The 18,654-nt window shown below is 42.5% G+C and overlaps 1 protein-coding gene across 2 annotated transcripts in view; it reads left to right on the top strand.

The window, feature by feature from the left end:
• The window catches only part of abcc3 (ATP-binding cassette, sub-family C (CFTR/MRP), member 3), a 69,404-nt gene that overhangs the window by 34,542 nt on the left and 16,208 nt on the right, over nucleotides 1-18,654 (top strand). For both annotated transcript variants that reach the window (XM_061708523.1, XM_061708522.1), the window contains exons 11-21: nucleotides 1,181-1,273; nucleotides 3,023-3,226; nucleotides 11,394-11,540; nucleotides 11,637-11,724; nucleotides 11,938-12,004; nucleotides 12,102-12,228; nucleotides 13,700-13,876; nucleotides 14,175-14,342; nucleotides 17,686-17,869; nucleotides 17,960-18,074; nucleotides 18,459-18,615. In XM_061708523.1, the coding sequence (XP_061564507.1) occupies nucleotides 1,181-1,273; nucleotides 3,023-3,226; nucleotides 11,394-11,540; nucleotides 11,637-11,724; nucleotides 11,938-12,004; nucleotides 12,102-12,228; nucleotides 13,700-13,876; nucleotides 14,175-14,342; nucleotides 17,686-17,869; nucleotides 17,960-18,074; nucleotides 18,459-18,615 (1,527 nt within the window). The remainder of the gene's footprint in view (nucleotides 1-1,180; nucleotides 1,274-3,022; nucleotides 3,227-11,393; nucleotides 11,541-11,636; nucleotides 11,725-11,937; nucleotides 12,005-12,101; nucleotides 12,229-13,699; nucleotides 13,877-14,174; nucleotides 14,343-17,685; nucleotides 17,870-17,959; nucleotides 18,075-18,458; nucleotides 18,616-18,654) is intronic.

Here is an 18,654-nt window from a genome sequence, read left to right on the forward strand (position 1 = left end):
AGCGGTTTAGATGTTCAGCGGTTTAGATGTTCAGCGGTTTAGATGTTCAGCGGTTTAGATGTTCAGCGGTTTAGATGTTCAGCGGTTTAGATGTTCAGCGGTTTAGATGTTTAGATGTTCAGCGGTTTAGATGTTCAGCGGTTTAGATGTTTAGATGTTCAGCGGTTTAGATGTTCAGCGGTTTAGATGTTCAGCGGTTTAGATGTTCAGCGGTGTAGATTTTCAGCGGTTTAGATGTTCAGTGGTTTAGGGGTTCAGTGGTTTAGGTGCTCAGCGGTTTAGATGATCAGCGGTTTAGATGATCAGCGGTTTAGATGATCAACGGTTTAAATGTTCAACGGTTTAGGGGTTCAGTGGTTTAGGTGCTCAACAGTGCGGTATGGAGGCGCCCCAGAAACAACCGTCCGCTAGAAATACACACAAAGTTGGTTCAGAGCACATGGAGCTGTGGGAACACAGACACAAGAATGTAATAGAGAATAAACCAACAGGAGGAGTTTCAGAGTCGTAGGAGGATATCACAGGGAGGATGTTTCCAGAAGAATTTGGAACACCTACAAGGAAAGGTTAAATCGAGAGATTTGTTTTGACGCCACTAATCCCTGTTATATGTACAACTCCAGAAAGGAAACATAGTGAGATATCCTCCTATAAACGAGCAGATTACGTTGTGATTCTCACATGTCCCGTAAACTCATAAACTGTCCCGGTGGGAGAGGATGGAGCGAAACCACTGCAGCACCAGATCCAGGTTTCACAGAGCATACGCTAGACACAGATCTGGTAGATCCGGTAGACTTCGTAGCTGATCTGTTTCTTTCTTTTTTCTTTACATTACAAATTAGAAAAACAATTCAGTAGCATCAGAACCATGAAACACATTTCAGTGTTCGCTGCTGAACCAGCGCTGTCGACTTTGTCTTTTCCTCTGTGTTTTGTGGATAAATGTAACATAATCTCTGTATTTATATCCTGGATAATCGGACATTGTAATCAAGCACATTAAGTTGTACTCATCTCTATTAGCTGCTGCTTTTATTTCAAGCTACCGTTTAGTTACATTAATTGTTAATGAACTTCCACTTTGCTTTATAAAGAGCTGCTGTGCGTTGTTTAGATGCTGGTGAGTTTTGATTCATGTTAAAGTAGAAGTTGTTATTGATGTATTGGTATTTTGCAGAACCTGGGGGCGTCTGTGCTCGCTGGAGTGGCTGTCATGGTCATGCTCATCCCTTTTAACGCCGTAATTGCCATGAAGACACGGGCCTACCAGGTACGAATGCACACACATTACCGTGTGATCTAAGCCTGAGCACATCAGAGGACCACCCAGGGTTAGACGTCTGGGACAGGGAGCGAGAGAGGCTAGGTTTAGCGCTGCAATGGTAATCGAGTAACTCGATTACCAAAAATGATGGAGGAATTTCCAAGCTTCTTTGACTCGAAGCTTGGTTTACATAAAAAATAAATTTAAACTTCACGTTTCGCACGGGTTCTTTTTAATGTGACACAACGTGCTAACATGCATGTGTCCTTTATAAAGTGGAAGAAGACAGCGTCGCGCTTTTCGTAACATTTGTGAACAGTTTAGCTCGACAGACGCCGGCCGGGGACTGACAACAGTGACAATGAGAAAACGCAGCAAAGCGAAAGTAATAAGAAGATGTTGAAGCTGTGGGATTATATCAAATTAAAAATGAAGGTCCTGGTCCACATGGTGTAAGACTCTTGTTCTTAGTCCTGATTCCACAGCCAAGCATTGCTGTTGAAACGTGTTGGTTCTGAATGTGAAGTTGCACAATTTAAAAGCGGTTTTTAAGAATATTTTTTATTTTTGATACTTAGAATTTTTTTTTTTTTTTGAATGTCTCGGGAAATGTTAAGTTTAAAATAATTGTATTTATTTTTGTTGGAAAATTTAACAAACAGTTTACTAGTTTGCATAATATGTAAATAAATGTGAATTATTCTCATAAAAGAAACAAATTGGTTGTTTTTAATCAAGTAATCTGTATTGTTTTCTATTGTATATTTATAATTGGGCTTTAATAAAGCAAAAGTAAGTTTTATCCAATTACTCGATTAATCGATGGAATATTTCATAGAATGATCAATCACCAAAATATTCGACAGCTGGAGAATAGAATAGAATAGAAAGCCTTTATTATCATTATATTTCTACAATGGAATTAGGCAGCAGCTCCGTCAAAGTGCAAAACAAATGCAAGACTATATAATCAAGTAAACTGTACACAACAAAAATGAACAAAAAAAAGTAAACATAAATATATATATATATACACTATAAGGAAAGAGTGAGTGGGAGAATAAAATAAAAATGTACATGAATGGGTGGAGGAATATTGCACTTGGATGGGTGGGAGAATATTGCACTGAAAGGATGGAAGAGTATTGCACATACATAGGTAAGGAATATTGGGACATTATGGACAGGAAATAGGAAATATTGCACAGTGTGAGGTAGCTTATGAGTTCAAAAAGTTCACAGCTTTGGGGAAGAAGCTGTCCCTGAGTCTGTTGGTTCGGGATCGTAAGGACCTGAAGCGCCTCCCAGAGGGCAACAGGTCAAAAAGGTGGAAACCGGGGTGGGTGTTGTCCTTTAAAATGTTCCTTGCCCTGTTGAGGCAGCGGGAGCTGTAGATGTCAGCCCTAGCTAGGTTGACGTGATTCAGACATATGAGGAGGAGGGATGTTGAACACGCTGGTAGGGAGATGCTGGAGATGTAGCTGGCGGCCAGGAGTAAAACTGGGAAGACTGTTGGTAAGACGGAGGAAGATGTAGAGGACCAGGCAAGATGGAAACAGGTGATCTGCTATAGTGGAAGAGAAGAAGAGAGCATCAGGGAATAAAGTCTGGAGTCTAATAGCTGAAAGGCAAAGACCTTTTGGCTGGTCTGTGTAAACTTGAAGGCGTCTCATCCGGAGCTTTCTAGAGATTCTCACACTGGTTTAAACTTAAGTTCACTAATGAAGAGCATCTCGTCCCCGTTATCATCCTCAGGTGGAGCAGATGCAGCACAAGGACTCTCGCATCAAGCTGATGAACGAGATCCTGAACGGCATTAAAGTCCTCAAACTGTACGCCTGGGAGAAGTCCTTCAAAGAAAAGGTGCTGGCCATCCGGCAGAAGGAGCTCAACGTGCTGCGCAAGACGGCCTACCTGGGAGCGCTGTCCACCATGGCCTGGACCAGCGCCCCGTTCCTCGTAAGCTCCACCCCTAAACACACACTTTCACATGCACCTACCAGGTATTTTCATGCCTTAAGATAGAAGAAGTCATGTTTCACTGCTGTAAATACGATTCATTAAGTGTTCTGATTGCCCAGATCGCAAAAAGGCGCTTTATTGGAAACTATTTTAATAACAACGCGATAAAGACTTCCTTTATGCACAAACTGCATTAGGAGGAGAAAACTTGGGTCAATATTGTTAGTCATGTTACTTTCTGTTGGTTGTTGTGTAATAACAACATTTACAATTAGGAAATTATAAGATTAGTAGACAAAAATAATTAGTCAAAATCGGAAACGGTTGGCCAGAGCTTTGAGAGGATCTGAATGTGGCTCGAAAGTTCGGTACGTCTTTAGTTGAGGCTAATAGATGCTGGCGATAATTCAATCCAGTTCAATAATACTTTATTAATCGAAAAGGGAAATGATGTTATCTAATTAACTCACTGGATACTTGACCAGTTGTAAATCTTGGTAGGTATCACCAGACCGGGTCCGTCAGGACGTCCACCGGGACATTTGGAGTTTCAGTCCACACGATACTGGAGACCCAGGTGGGCTGCTGTCTTACTGCGAGCTGCAGCCACCAAGGGACGGGAAACATTGTGCTTTGAACAAGTGGGAATTTTCAAGCTCCACTTGCCCCCGTTGCCCCAACAAAAATCTTGACGAATTACTTCAAATTATTTTAAATGTATTGAAATTACTAGCACCAAGTATATCAGTCATATTTGATACTGAATCAAAATCAAAAACAAACAAATAACACAAAGTTCAAAAAGAGAAAATAAAAGTGCAGTTGTGCCATCATAACTTAATTTGCAAAAACATAAACAAGAGAACTTTCCCTGCATTAGTGGTTGCAGTGTTGCCTGTTTTGCACTGCACATCCTTTCAAAACGGGGTTGCAGGCTGGAAACTGCCATTCTCAAATCATGCTCAATGTTGAGCTGGGATCTGTACTTGGTTTTTAGAGAAGCAACAGCTGAAAAGCCTATCTCGCAGATATATGAAGTGGCAAAGGGAAGAAGGATGTTTAAAGCTTTCTGTCCGATGAGCAAATATTCCCTTTCAACTCCAATCCAGAACTCACTAAGAGTGTGAGCTGTAAACCTCAGCCTCAGGTTGGAGTCAGAGGTCATGTCAATGGTCCTCTTCAGCCTGGTTTAAATCAGCAGGCACTGCAGATAGAATAAAAAATAGGATTACTTTATTTGTCATTGCATAATAAACATGAAGAAATCTGTCTATTTCAGTTAGTAAGTATTAACAACATAAATAAAATATATGATTATGATCAATAAAATCTTAAAGGGAACCCTGGCTATTAAGACATGTAGGTCTTAAAAGATAAATGTTGGTATCAATTATAACAATGTGATATAAAAAACCTTTTTGATGTCTTCGTTTTTATAAAATTTGAAAATATAATTTAACTCGTAGGTCGCCATTGTTGTTTACACCGCAATGCACTCTGGGTAGTGACGTCAGACGGTGGCACCTGCTGGCCCCCGAACAGTTTTGACTGTTCAACCAGATAATCCAGACGCTAAACATGTCATCTGTTCAGCCATTTCAATTTGAACCCGAGCGCAAGGTCGAGGAGGAGGACAACATTGAAAACCCATCTCAAAACGAGCCAAATGAAGACCAAGAAAGACGGGATGAGGCGAGAGTGGGACAAAATCAATGGTGTCTGTGCAGCAACTGCGTCTCGATGCCAACAGAAAAAGAGAGCGTATGCTGTCAAGAGCTCGTGTTTTTGTCAGCAGCTGTTCACGGTAAACTATTGTGTGATAAAACGTATTCCAATATCAATAATTTTGGAGATTATTAGCATCCACCGCTGTCCCTTTTATAAATCATTAGGACAGTGGCGCCGCCAGGATTCAATTTCCGAATAGACACAGAAACAGTCCGTCCACTGCTCTATACGGCTAATTTCAGAGTCTCACTCGGCCTGAATATTACACTATCCATTAGGTAGAGGATAGGTTGGTTGGCTATTCAGAGTTCAATAAGTATTTCAAAGATATTTTTTCCTCAAACAAAACTTTGCAGTGACAAATTGGATAACGTGCGCACAGCGCACTACACATGGTGACATTATTATGCGCACCAGAAACACAGATGCAAACATAAACATTATGGTGTCAGCGCATCAGAAACACAGATGAAAACACAGCTAAACATTAAGGTGACGGCCCGAATACAAAAAAGTAAAAAAAAAAAAAAAAAAAAAGAAAATACAGCACCATAAAGCATGAACTATAAAAACATCATAAAAGCACCATAAAACTCAAACAGGCTAACCGACCACACGTTTCAACTAGCAGATAGCCGATGCTACAATAAAAATCCCAGCCAGATGTGGCTCCACCAAAATGATCAGAATAGTCATTAAATTAAATAATGATGTTCTTGTTCTTGCCGTCTCGGTTCAGGCAAACTGGCTGAAAGTTGTCGTGTGCTGTGATGCACGGGAGATCTGCAAAAATGATCAAAGTCGTGCGCATCTTATCAGTGCATTAAACTGTATATAAATGCAGCGGCGCCGCCAGCCGGAATCCTGTACGCACTGTGCGTACACTTTTTTTGAAGGATTTATTTTTGGTACGTGCTGGGTCCACCGTTTGATGACAGACAAGAGGCGACTGGCCCGGGAGTTTGACGAAACGGGAGGACCGCTTCAAATAGGCAAGAACATGATTATTTAATTTAATGACTATTGTGATCATTTTGGTGGAGCCACATCTGGCTGGAATTTTTATTGTAGCATCGGCTATCTGCTAGTTGAAACTAGGGCTGAACGATTTTTGAAAATAATCTAATTGCGATTTTTTTCCTCAATATTGCGATTGAGATTTAATATGCGATTATTTTTTCATTTTTTTTTAATTTAAAGCAGAGATTACAACAATAAAGAAAACAAATCTGTGGCTTTACCTCTTTAACACGTCTACACACGTCTGTACACACGAGTGTTATGGGTCGCACGACACCAAACCGGGTTAAACTTTAGCCAAAACGAGGCATAGTTTAATAGAAAAACACAGAAAAACTCCCACAGGGAACAAAAAAAACTTCCTCACAGGGAACTCAGAACTTCTTCATAAATAACTTAAAAATCACAGAGAGAAAAAAAACCACCAGCAATCTAACAAACAAACCAACAAAGCTCACAGAGTTAACAAAACGAACCAGCAATGAACAACTCGCAGCCCCGCTCTTTAATTTCTCCTCCTGATGAGCTGACGGGCTGCAGGTGTGGTTTAAGGCTGATTTATGGTTTCGCGTTAAATCGATGCAGAGCCTACGCTGTAGGGTACGCGCATCGTACGGTGTGTGTCGCCGCGTAACCTACGCCGTAGGCTCTGCGTCGATTTAACGTGGAACCATAAATCAGGCTTCACAGCGCGACTCACTGTCCGCCCGGCTCGTGCTCGTCGCGGCACACAGCTCCTCGCCACGCCGACTCCGCGCTCATATATTTAATACATTTATAAAGCCCATATATAAGCCCTGCCTGGCCGAGCCCTAACACTGAGGCCATGGTAGATACAGTAGGTTACACGCGGACACGCGGCACTGTTGACTTTTTTTCCCCTGCCGGCAACGTGAGCAGATCACGTGTCAAATCGCAGCCTTTGCGGTTAGAAAATCTCGTTTTATCACATCTCGATATTATCGCAAATGCAATTAATCGTTCAGCCCTAGTCTGCATTAGGCTTTTTTTTTAGCAATCATGTTTTAACGGTGTCTTACCTATTATGTGACCAGCTTTGAGATCAATACACTCATCTCGCTTGGAGCACAGATGCATATTAGCAGACATGACAATTCCTGGTGCCAACAGGTGGCGCTACAACCGATCCTGAATATTCCACCATAGATGTCTTCAGGTTCAGTCTACAATAATGCACATACGTTTTCGACCACATCAAATAATGCACTGCTGAGTTACAGCCAATTGATGTTTCATGGCGAGCCTTAAAAATGACCTCAAACTTCGCCGGATCACTACGGGCAAGCCCTCTGCTAAAAACTTAAAAGTTGTGAGCCAATCCGATAAAATCTCTAGGAGGAGTTCGTTAAAATACGAGGAAATGACCAGAATTCATGAAAAATTACATTTTCTGTTCAAAACCCCGGACTTCCTGTGTAACTTTTTTTTTTGTAGAGCTTTGTCTGATACAATAGACACATAAATGTCATTGCTGTAAGTCAAACCATATTGTGGGGCTCGTCAAAAAACATAAAATAGGTGGCGCTATGGAGCCCATTCTTGTGGACCCATGCCTGTCGCCCATAAAATACGTAATTTTTCGCAACTCCTGAAGCGTGTGCAAAATTTGGTGAGTTTTCGAGCATGTTAAGGCCTCCAAAAAGGTAATTCATTTTTTGGAATAATAATAATAATAATAATAATAATAATAATAATAATAATAATAATAAACACCACAGATACAATAGGGTCCTCGCACCTTCAGTGCTCGGGCCCTAAAAACACCACCTTCAAAGTCCAGACCAACGGGAAAAAAAACCTTCCTGGTGTCATTATTATTTTTTTTATGGTTTTGTTGCTTCGAGGTGTTTTTACTGTGGCTCTGGCCCCACTAGGATAAACTGCGGGATACAAATCGTTTTGGAAACAGTGGAAGCTGTGAAATGTCTGTATTGATGGCAAAGTTTGTTATAAAGCCCAAAGTATGTTATAAAGTATGTTTTAGACCCTAAATGATCTGGAAAGTGATGGAGGTCCCACTCCATGACTCAACGACTGTCGCGGGACGCTTCTGGGTCATAAGTGATGGTTTTATGGGGAAATAATATACTGATAGTTTGAGCAGCTGGAGGATTTTTTGTGTTTCCTCCACCAGTCGCTCAGCAGTCAACCCCGTCCCTCCTCAGAGGCCTCACTGCCTGATGTGCATGTTTAGGGCAACGCTGAGATATGAAAGGTGATCTTTGTTTTTAGAGAGATGCAGCACCGAGCAGCGGAAGGGTCTGGCTCCAGAGGCGGTAGTCCTGTGCTTTGAGTCCAGCCACTGAGCTCAGGAACGTTATGAGCACTCTCAATCCTTTTAATCACTTAAAGAGCAACTGGAATTATAATCTAAGGGTTTAAATGGCGGGCCTGTTGGATTACTCATAAATTCACATCTGCTGTTTGGATTTTCTCCATCTCTCATCACCTCTCACTTGAAAGTACAGCCTTGTCTCCACTGATGACGAATACATGTCACATTAGGTCAAAAAAGGGCTAAACATCTCCATAAGTAGAGTCTGATTTCAGCTACATTTGTGAGTGAATTGTGTTTGTGATTGAATAGCTTGTTAGTGGACCTCAGGTGTTGCTTTTGCACACACCGGGCGTTGAAACGTACCACATACCAGTCAGACGGCCTCACAAACCTAGAAAGAAGATTGACGCTGGAATGTGCAATAAAAGCTGGTATTTGAGATTATCTCTGCATTTTCTGATAAAAGCATCTGTTAACAGGCTGTTTGAACCAGTGATTTCAAGGTGGATAAGTTTGGAAAAGTTGCAGTAAACCTCTCGATCTGTTGTGGGTGGAAGCATTGAGCAACGACATTCCAGTTTTCTTTGCTTTGGAAGAATCAAGTCATGCAGGATTGACTTATGTGTGCTTTAAAATCTCTAATCTTTATTGCCCGCAGTGAGTCAGATCTATCCCTTGGGAGGGTACGACTCTCTCACGGCTCCCCTTTGTCACTGAGTCTAACTTTAATCTACACGTTTGAAGTTTTTTATGTAAGATAAAGTATCTTGTTCTTGAGCGAGGGATGAATGGAGCAGGAGACTGGCAGGTGGATCGGTACAGCAGTATCTTCCTATCCTCATCTGTGGTCACTAAAGTTGCTTTCGTCAACGGAAATTTTGACTAAATATCGTCGTCAATGAACCTTTATCACCTGAGGAAAATGAGACTCAACGAAAATAATGGTAATTGGTAACGATAATTAAATATATAATGCAATATCGTGGAGGAATAAAAACAAGACTAAAATGTAAAAACAAAATAAAAATAAAAACTAAAATCTGTCTTCATTTTCGTTCACCAAAACAATACGAGACGAAATGTTCTAACAAAGATCCTTAATCTCCATTTTTAAAGTAGTTTCCTCTGGTTTAGTTCTGCTCCTGGTGACGTCACGTCCTCAATCCCAGTCGCGGCCCGCGGGGAATCAGATCCAGAAGATGCAGCTGCAGGTTAAGAGGCTGATGCCGTTAACGCAGAGCTCTAGGTTCACGTCAATTAAAAACAAAGTTACATAGAGAAAGGGGCCGATGGCGGGGATCTGCTCTGGGGCTGGGAGAAGAAGAAGAGACTTGTGTATCTGGGATGAATGTATTCTTGAGTCTATAAGGTAACAATAATATAATAATAAGATAACCTTGTTTGAATTGTAAAATGGGTTTGGCTAAATACAATCTTTGACTAAAACGAGACTAAAATGGTCCTGGACAATTCTGACTAAAATAAGACTAAAATGGTGAGACTTTTAGTCGACTGAAACTTGACACGACTAAAAGGAATATGAACGTGACTAAAACTACTAAAAACTAAAATGATAGCTTGACCCAAAGACTAGACTAAAACTAAAGTTGAAACAGGCTGACAAAAACAACACTAATGGTCACGAGCTGTGGGCAGTGACCAAAAGAACATGATTGGGAAGACTAGCAGCCGAGATGAGTTTCATCTGCAAGCTGGCTGGACTCTGCTGCTCCACATCGCAAGGAGCCAGTCGAGGTGGCTCAGCCATCTGCTTCGATGTCTCCTGGACGTCTTTGGGGAGGAGAGGGACCAGATGCAGACCCAGGACATGAGATTATGGAGAGATTATATGTCTCAGCTGGTCTTGGCGTCTCTATCTGGCTGCTGCCAACGTGACCCGAACACAGATAAACATCAGCCAACAGATGGATGGAGACAAGATCAAACCTTGTATTAGATTGCTACAGTGCAGACCAGGTGAAGATGGGATGTATTACGATCGCGGGACCCATGGTGCAGCTGCACGGCCTGAACCTCCACGATCATGCTGCAACATTTTAGTAATACGTTGAAACGGATTCGTTCTAGCGCTCCAAATGAGCTGCTGGCTGGATAGTGGTTAATTATTGTCTCAATTGTCTGACATGAGTTGATTCTCATTTCACACAAAGCCCAGCCAGGCTAGTCTGTGTACAGATGTCATAGCAACAGCAGAGGATGTGTAAACGTAGAGAGTAGGGCTGGGCGATATGGACCAAAAGTCATATCTCGATATTTTCTAGCTAAATGGCGATACTCGATATATATCTCGATATTTTTTCTGTGCCTTAATTGGGGTTTCCCCCAAAGCATTATAGCATAGCATCTCTGTTAGCTTCATTTTTTTCTGAGGCAAACCCTTAAAAAAACTGTTAGTTTTAATACAAAGCCTCGTGCCAAATGTCACACAGGTACCTTTATTAACAGAGGTCTGCACAATAGCAAAATGTATAAAACAAATGAAATAAAAAAAACTGCCTGCATATATAGAATAAAAATGCTTCTTGAATAAAATAAAACAAATATCCCTTTCCTGCATAACAATTAAATTAAAATACACTGTGCAATTAATACAATGTAGACAGTAACAGGCAGACTTTTCCACTGAGGTTGACAGTTGTGCAAATAACAAAACATTTGTGCAAATCTCAAATAAAACATTCAAGTCAATTTGTCACAAAATAAGCTATCTCAAAATCATTAAAAAAAAAAATGTAAATTTTTTTTTTTTTTTTTTTTTAAATCGATATAAACGATATTGTCTCGTACCATATCGTGTTTGAAAATATATCGATATATATTAAAATCTCGATATATCGCCCAGCCCTAGTAGAGAGACTTAAAGAAAAGTAGAGAAATGCTTGAACATGCCATGACAACGGCAGAAATATGGGTGCAGCTTTGTTTTGACATGGATTAATAATTCAATGCACTTTTGATCATCAAAAACTCAGAAAAACCTGTACAGTTGAAATGTTTGCAAGTGCAGAGTCATGGCTCGTCTGCAGTATTGACTGTGTTCATTCATCTCTTCATAAACGGATGTCTGAGCCTCCCGTTGTGTCCGTTTGTGTCCAGGTCGCCTTGACGTCGTTTGCCGTGTATGTGACCGTGGACGAGAACAACGTCCTGGATGCCGAGAGGGCCTTTGTGTCGCTCTCACTCTTCAACATCCTCAGGTTTCCTCTCAACATGCTTCCCCAAGTGATCAGCAGCATCGTGCAGGTGGGCCGCTGTCACTTCCTCTCCGACTTCCTGCCCTTCATGTGCTTGTTTGGTGGTTTGATTCATCGGCCGGGGCGTGTCTGCTCTCCCTTGCAGGCCAGCGTTTCTTTGAAGCGAATCCAGACTTTCCTGAGTCACGATGAGCTGGACCCGAACTCAGTCGACAGGAAGAGCGCAGCCCCCGGTAACACGTGCATGACGTGTTGTTTGTTTAAGTGCAGCTTAATCGTGTCATTCATGAGGCTAAACAGGTTCTTTATACCATTATTGGCAAGTCACTGCTCGGATTGCAGCACCTTTCCCCCCCATTAGCCGTTCTTTGACTAGTGATTTCTCAACTGTCACTACTTAAAGTTGAAAAGAAGCTAACGTGTCTGTCTCTGTCGTTGCTCAACAGAGTTTTCGGTGACCGTGGTTAATGGGAAGTTCACGTGGGCTAAAGAAGAGCCACCTGTTCTGGACAAGTATGTCCCACAAAGCCCATGTTGTTTGCTCTGTTTGCACTTTTCTCCAACCGTTTGCGCCTTTGTAACGATTCAAATCTTGCAATCCTGTTTGCAGCATCAACGTGATGGTGCCGCAGGGCTCCCTGCTGGCCGTGGTGGGCCACGTCGGCTGCGGGAAGTCGTCCCTGATCTCAGCGCTGCTGGGCGACATGGAAAAGCTGGAGGGGGACATCTCTGTGCGGGTAGGAGGTCCCTTCACGTCACATCAATCGCTTTTTCTTTTACACACTTGAGCCACACGAATCATCTCATTTCAGGAGGTTACAACTGATTATGTCCGGAATGTTGTTTCTGTCAGCCTGTTTCAATTTTAGTTTTAGTCTAGTCTTTGGGTCAAGCTATCATTTTAGTTTTTATTAGTTTTAGTCACGTTCATTCTCCTTTTAGTCGTGTCAAGTTTCAGTCGACTAAAAGTCTGAGCATTTTAGTCTTATTTTAGTCAGAATTGTCCAGGACCATTTTAGTCTCGTTTTAGTCAAAGATTGTATTTAGCCAAACCCATTTTACAATTCAAACAAGGTTATCTTATTATTAGTCACCGCTCCCGCGGCAGACGGAGTGTCATTGGAGCTTCTGTAGTTCGACCACATGAGAGCGCTCTCCTATAGGCTGAGATACCTCACTACCTTATCAGAGAACGTTTTCTTTTCCACGTCTATGTAGGAAAGCGTATCCAAAGATGGTCTCTTCTTCTTCTCCCAGCCCCAGAGAAGATTCCCGCGTGGCCGGCCATTGGCCCCTTTCTCTATGTAACTTTGTTTTTAATTGACGTGAACCTAGAGCGCTGCGTTAATTCCCCACGGGCCGCGACTGGGATTGAGGACGTGACGTCACCCAGCAGCAGAACTAAAACAGAGGAAACTACTGAAAACATGGAGATTAAGGATCTTTGTTAGAACATTTCATCTTGTTTTGGTCAACGAAAATGAAGACACATTTAAGCAGAGTTTTTATTTTGTAATCTACATTTTAATCTTGTTTTTATTCGTCTACGATATTGCATTATATATCTAATTATCGTTATCGTCACATGACCATTATTTTCGTTGCATCTCGTCTCATTTTCCTCAGGTGATAAAGGTTCATTGACGACCATATTTAGTCATAATTTTCGTTGACGAAAGCCACTTATTATGTCCGTTGAGGTGCATTTCTTTGATCAGTTTTAGTTTAGTGTGAGGAAGTAAAGCTCATTCAGTCACGTTTGTGCTAAATGGCCTAAAAGTAAAATCTGACAAAAGTTTCTTCTTCATCTACAAGATGATTATAGTGGATTATTTGAAAAAAAATCTAAAAACTTAATGCATTTGACCGATTATGTTAGAAAAGTGGTAATCAGGACTTTTATAGGTATTCACAGAAAGGATAGAAGGAAGTTAACCGTATGGTAGCATCAGCTTATTGAACAAGGACTTCAGAGAACGATGAGAAAGAGGTCTTCATATCGACTTGGTCAAAACTCTCACCTGCTGTTTCTACGATTATGATCTCTGCTGTCAGCGTGGTTTTTTTGGTAAAACTGTTTTTACATTGATTATTTCTGTGTCGTGCAGCAGAGTCCGCCCTCTGCCTGGAAGCCATATTACTACGTTGGTTATTATTGTTGTCAGGTGTGATGGACGTGAGACAATACTGGGTAAACTCTGTCCTCAGGGCTCGGTGGCTTACGTACCGCAGCAGGCCTGGATACAGAACGCCACGCTGCGGGACAACATTCTGTTCGGGAAAACCTACAACGAGCAGAAATACCGCTGCGTTCTGGAGGCCTGCGCCTTGACGCCGGACCTGGAGGTGCTTCCTGGAGGAGACTTGACCGAGATAGGAGAGAAGGTAGCATCACCGCCTTTCGTGGTTGAGAATCTGCTTCATTTCTGGTTTTCTTGTTTTGATTTTTAATAATAATAATAAAGCACCCAGAGCGCTTTACAGAGATCATTATTCATTCATATACATTTTCACCGGTGGTGATAGCTACGTTTTGTAGCCACAGCTGCCCTGGGGCAGACTGACGGAAGCGTGGCTGCCAAATTGCGCCAAACGGCCCCTCTGACCACCACCAACATTCATACACATTCGGCACGGCTATTGACTTTGTTGTCATTTTTTTATGCACTCGATCATCCCGCAGGGCATCAACCTCTCCGGCGGTCAGAGACAGAGGGTGAGCCTGGCTCGAGCTGTGTACAGCGACGCTGACGTCTACCTGCTGGACGACCCGCTGTCTGCCGTGGACGCCCACGTGTCCAAACACATCTTTGACAACCTCATCGGTCCAGAAGGGGTGCTGAAGGGCAAGGTGAGGACTTTCACTGGAGTTCCCCTTTACAGTTGGTGACAGAAAAAGCACCTGGAGTCAAATGAAGACAAATGAAGATCAGTTAATGATGCAAACATTATTTCTGCCTAAGCAGGTGAATCTCAGCGATGTTGGTGATCCGCTAACTCATACCCCTTTTACACCAAGCTGGTTCCAGGGCTGGTGCTAGTGCTGGAGCTAGAGCCGGTTCGCGGTTGGTTCTTAAGTAAGAACCGTTTGCTTCTACACAGCTGGTGTTGGCCTGGAGCTGGCCAGAGAGACACGTCATCACGTCACCACGCCCCCTCGTTTTCATCCCTACCCTGATCAGGAAGCTGTGAGCCAAAAGCCGTTTTAATTTCAGCTGTAGCGCTGTTAATATGGCACTTTATTAAGTTTTAATATTTTTTCAGGTAAAGTAACCTTTAAGATCCCCAACCTGGGCTCAGTTTATCCAAATAACGCCTGTTAAGAAATTTGACCCGATATTTTCGGAGATGAATTTCTGGCTGACTGCCGGCTCCGGAGCTGATTTATGGTTCCGCGTTAAATCGACGCAGAGCCTACGGCGTAGGGTACGGCGTACGGCACCCGTCGCCGCATAACCTACGCCGTAGGCTCTGCGTCGATCGTCACACCATATGAGGAAGCTGAGAGCCAAAAGCTGTTTTAATTTCAGCTGTAGCGCTGTTAATATGGCACTTTATTAAGTTTTAATATTTTTTTCAGGTAAAGTAACCTTTAAGATCCCCAACCTGGGCTCAGTTTATCCAAATAACGCCTGTTAAGAAATTTGAGCCGGCAGCTCCTCTCCTCTCCTCAGGAGCTCCTCTCCTCCTCCGTAACATAAGCCGTAGGCTCTGCGTTGGTGTAACGTGGAACCAGAACGGCGGGCTGGGAGGCGTCCCCGCGGGCCAGGATTTTTTATTAAATAAATGGTTGGAGCTGCCGCTGCATCGGCGGGCTCCGCAGCCTCGCGTCCAAGCGTCCCAAGGCTGGAACGCTCCCCCGCGGGCTCGGACGCGAGGCTGCGCCGCTGCATCGGCGGCACGGCGCCCACCGACGTTACTGTTGGTGGATTGTACCGTAGACCACTGCTGCTTCTGTTTTACATCCATTATTAAATAAATGGATGTAATAATAAAAGAGTCTGCTAACTTAACCGCCTTCTTCAACGCTACGTTGTTTAAAAACGGCGCGCTTCCGCGTTTATTCTGCTTTGGTTGTTCAGTAACCCCGCCCCCAGCCCCCGACGTAAAGCGGTTCTTTGAGCTGGCCCAGCAGCTCAAAGGGGCTGGCGTAGCACCCGTTTTGAGAGCCAGGAGCCGGAGCTTAGGCTGTGTAAAACCAAAGAACTGGTGCTAAGTCTGGCTCTAGCCCAGAACCAGCCCTGGAACCAGCTTGGTGTAAAAGGGGTAACAGTGGTCCTCACTCCTGGTCCTCGAGAGCCGCTGTCCTGCATGTTTTTGATGTTTCCCTGCATCAACACACCTGATTCTAATTAGTGGTCATCATTGGTGACACAGTCATCTGTATCAGGGTTTACTGGAGCAGAGAAACATCAAAAACATGCAGGACAGCGGCTCTCGAGGACCAGGAGTGAGGACCACTGCGCTAACTGTTCCCAAGTTATCATGTCTGTTTTTAAATACTGTATTTTCCGCACTATAAGGCACACTTAAAATTCTTAATATTTCTCCAAAAATCGGCAGTGCACCCAATAATCAGGTGCACCTTAATTATGAATTTGGTTGTACTTCGAACCTCGAACCAATTTTATGTGGTACACTGCGCTCAAAAATCCGATTTAGTGAGACTTTGGTAGCGACGAAGCCGCTCCGCTTGATTGATTGCCGGACCCATAGTTATACATAATAAAGGCCTTTATTATGTATAACTATGGTCAGACCTTTCAGCTGACACATTAAAGTCGATCTTGGTTTTATACGAGCTGCAACGTCAGATAACTAATTATGTAGTGCTGGCAAGCTACCATCATCCAACATCTAATCAATGTTACCTTACTGTAATTAGACGTCACGTTGAACCTATCAGAGAACTGTACGTAGTACGATGCTTACCACCTCCACTTTTTATCAGTGTATTAGTGGAAGACGAAAGATTTAAAATGTGAGTGCATTTTTCTGTATTTGTTACAACTGAACGATATTCTGAGTTATTGTGAATGAGTTGAAAAAAAGTTTGACTTACCAGACTGTTTTGTTTTGCTTAATATATGTTTTATCATGCGCCTTATAACCCGGTACGCCTTATGTATGAAAATAGACCTGTTCATTAGGGATGGGCGGTATGGACTAAAAAATGTATCACGATTATTTCTGGCATTTATCCCGATAACGATAAAAATGACGATAAAAAAAATACCAATTCAACTCCACCTTTTTAACTATGAATCTATCTCGCTCTCAGATCCGCCATGTTTGTCATCAACGGGAATTTATCTTTCTTTCTTTCTTTCTTTCTTTCTTTCTTTCTTTCTTTCTTTCTTTCTTTCTTTCTTTCTTTCTTTCTTTCTTTCTTTCTTTCTTTCTTTCTTTCTTTCTTTCTTTCTTTTTTCCCTTCCTTCCTCCTTTCCTCCTGCTCTCTCCTTCCTTCCTTCCTTCCTTCCTTCCTTCCTTCCTTCCTTCCTTCCTTCCTTCCTTCCTTCCTTCCTTCCTTCCTTCCTTCCTTCCTTCCTTCCTTCCTTCCTTCTTTTTTCCCCTTCCTTCCTTCTTTCCTCCTGCTCTCTCCTTCCTTCTTTCCTTGTTTCCTTCCTTCCTTCCTTCCTTCCTTCCTTCCTTCCTTCCTTCCTTCCTTCCTTCCTTCCTTCCTTCCTTCCTTCCTTCCTTTCTTCCTTCCTTCCTTCCTTCCAAAAATCAGTTTTACACAAAAACATCATCAACAGGAATTTATCGTTTTTACCGCGACATGACAAATTTTTATCGTGAGGAATTTTTTTGACGGTATATCGTGAACGGTAAAATATCGCCCATTCCTACTGTTCATTGATACTGCGCCTTATAATGCGGTGCGCCGAATGGGCCGCAAAATACGGTAACCTCTTCATACCCTCACAAGGCTGCAAACACATATGTGGTCCCTCTGTCTCGTTCAAGGAGACAGAAGTTCAGCCTTATCTTTCTACTGAAGAGGAAGTTAATCTTAGTCAATCTGTTTATTACTCATTTAGTGTTAGTGTAAATATGAAACTCGGCATCCGGTAAGGGTGGACTGAGTATTTGGTGGGAAAGTGCGCTGAAACTGCAGTAAGAGATGGGTTTATTTGTGGTTCATTCGCGATGTCAGCAGAAATAAAAGTTTTTCTTACGCTCTTGGACTTCAGACTCGCATCCTGGTGACACATGGCATCAGCTACCTGCCTCAGGTGGACAACATCATGGTGATGGTGGATGGCCGGGTGTCGGAGATGGGCTCCCACCAGCAGCTGCTCAATCAGAACGGGGCCTTCGCTGAGTTTCTCAGGAACTACGCGCTGGAAGACATGGTGGAGGAGGACGAGGCCACCGGTAGAGCAACGCTTCCCTCTTTTTTATGTCCGCTCATAATACTGTCGAGGAGATGAGATGAGCTTGTTTGTTGTTCCCAACGTGTCACAGAGGAGCGGATAGAGGAGGAGGAGGAGTTATTCCCTGATGACGCCCTGAGCAACCACCACACAGACATGGTGGACAATGAACCGATGATCAATGAGGCTAAGAAAACCTTCATGAGGTATGAGGAACTGGTTGAAAAGTGAGGAAGAAACATGGGACATTTCATTAATGCATCAGGAGCATTTGCACACTGATTGATTTATATATTTTTCTTTTATTTTGAACATAAGCACAAAAAAATAAATAAAACAGCATCAATAAAATAAAAAAAGAATAATAATAATCACTAAATAATAAATGTACCATCGTAAACAAAGTAGACGAGAATTAATAAAAAAATAAATAATAAAATAATTTTTTTCAGTTGGTTATGAAATATGAAAGAAAAGAAAAAACTTGACATAGTTAAAGGTTGCACAAATGAATAGTAAGAATTTTATAAATATAAATTGTGGTATACCTGATACACTGATACGCGTTGGTGTCTCTCGCTGTTTTCCAGGCAGATAAGTGTCATTTCGTCCGATGGTGAGAACCCCAGATGCCGCTCAGTGAGGAGACACGGCTGCAGCCAAAGGAAACATCCAGAGCCCCAAGAGAAGAAGAAACCACAAGAGGTGGAGAAACTGATCCAGGCAGAGGCGGCAGAAACCGGCCGGGTCAGTCTAACCCAGTCTAATCTGATATGCTCTTTTTTA

The sequence above is a fragment of the Cololabis saira genome, chromosome 19 (assembly GCF_033807715.1).
Source record: "Cololabis saira isolate AMF1-May2022 chromosome 19, fColSai1.1, whole genome shotgun sequence".
Classification (NCBI taxonomy): Eukaryota; Metazoa; Chordata; class Actinopteri; order Beloniformes; family Belonidae; genus Cololabis; species Cololabis saira.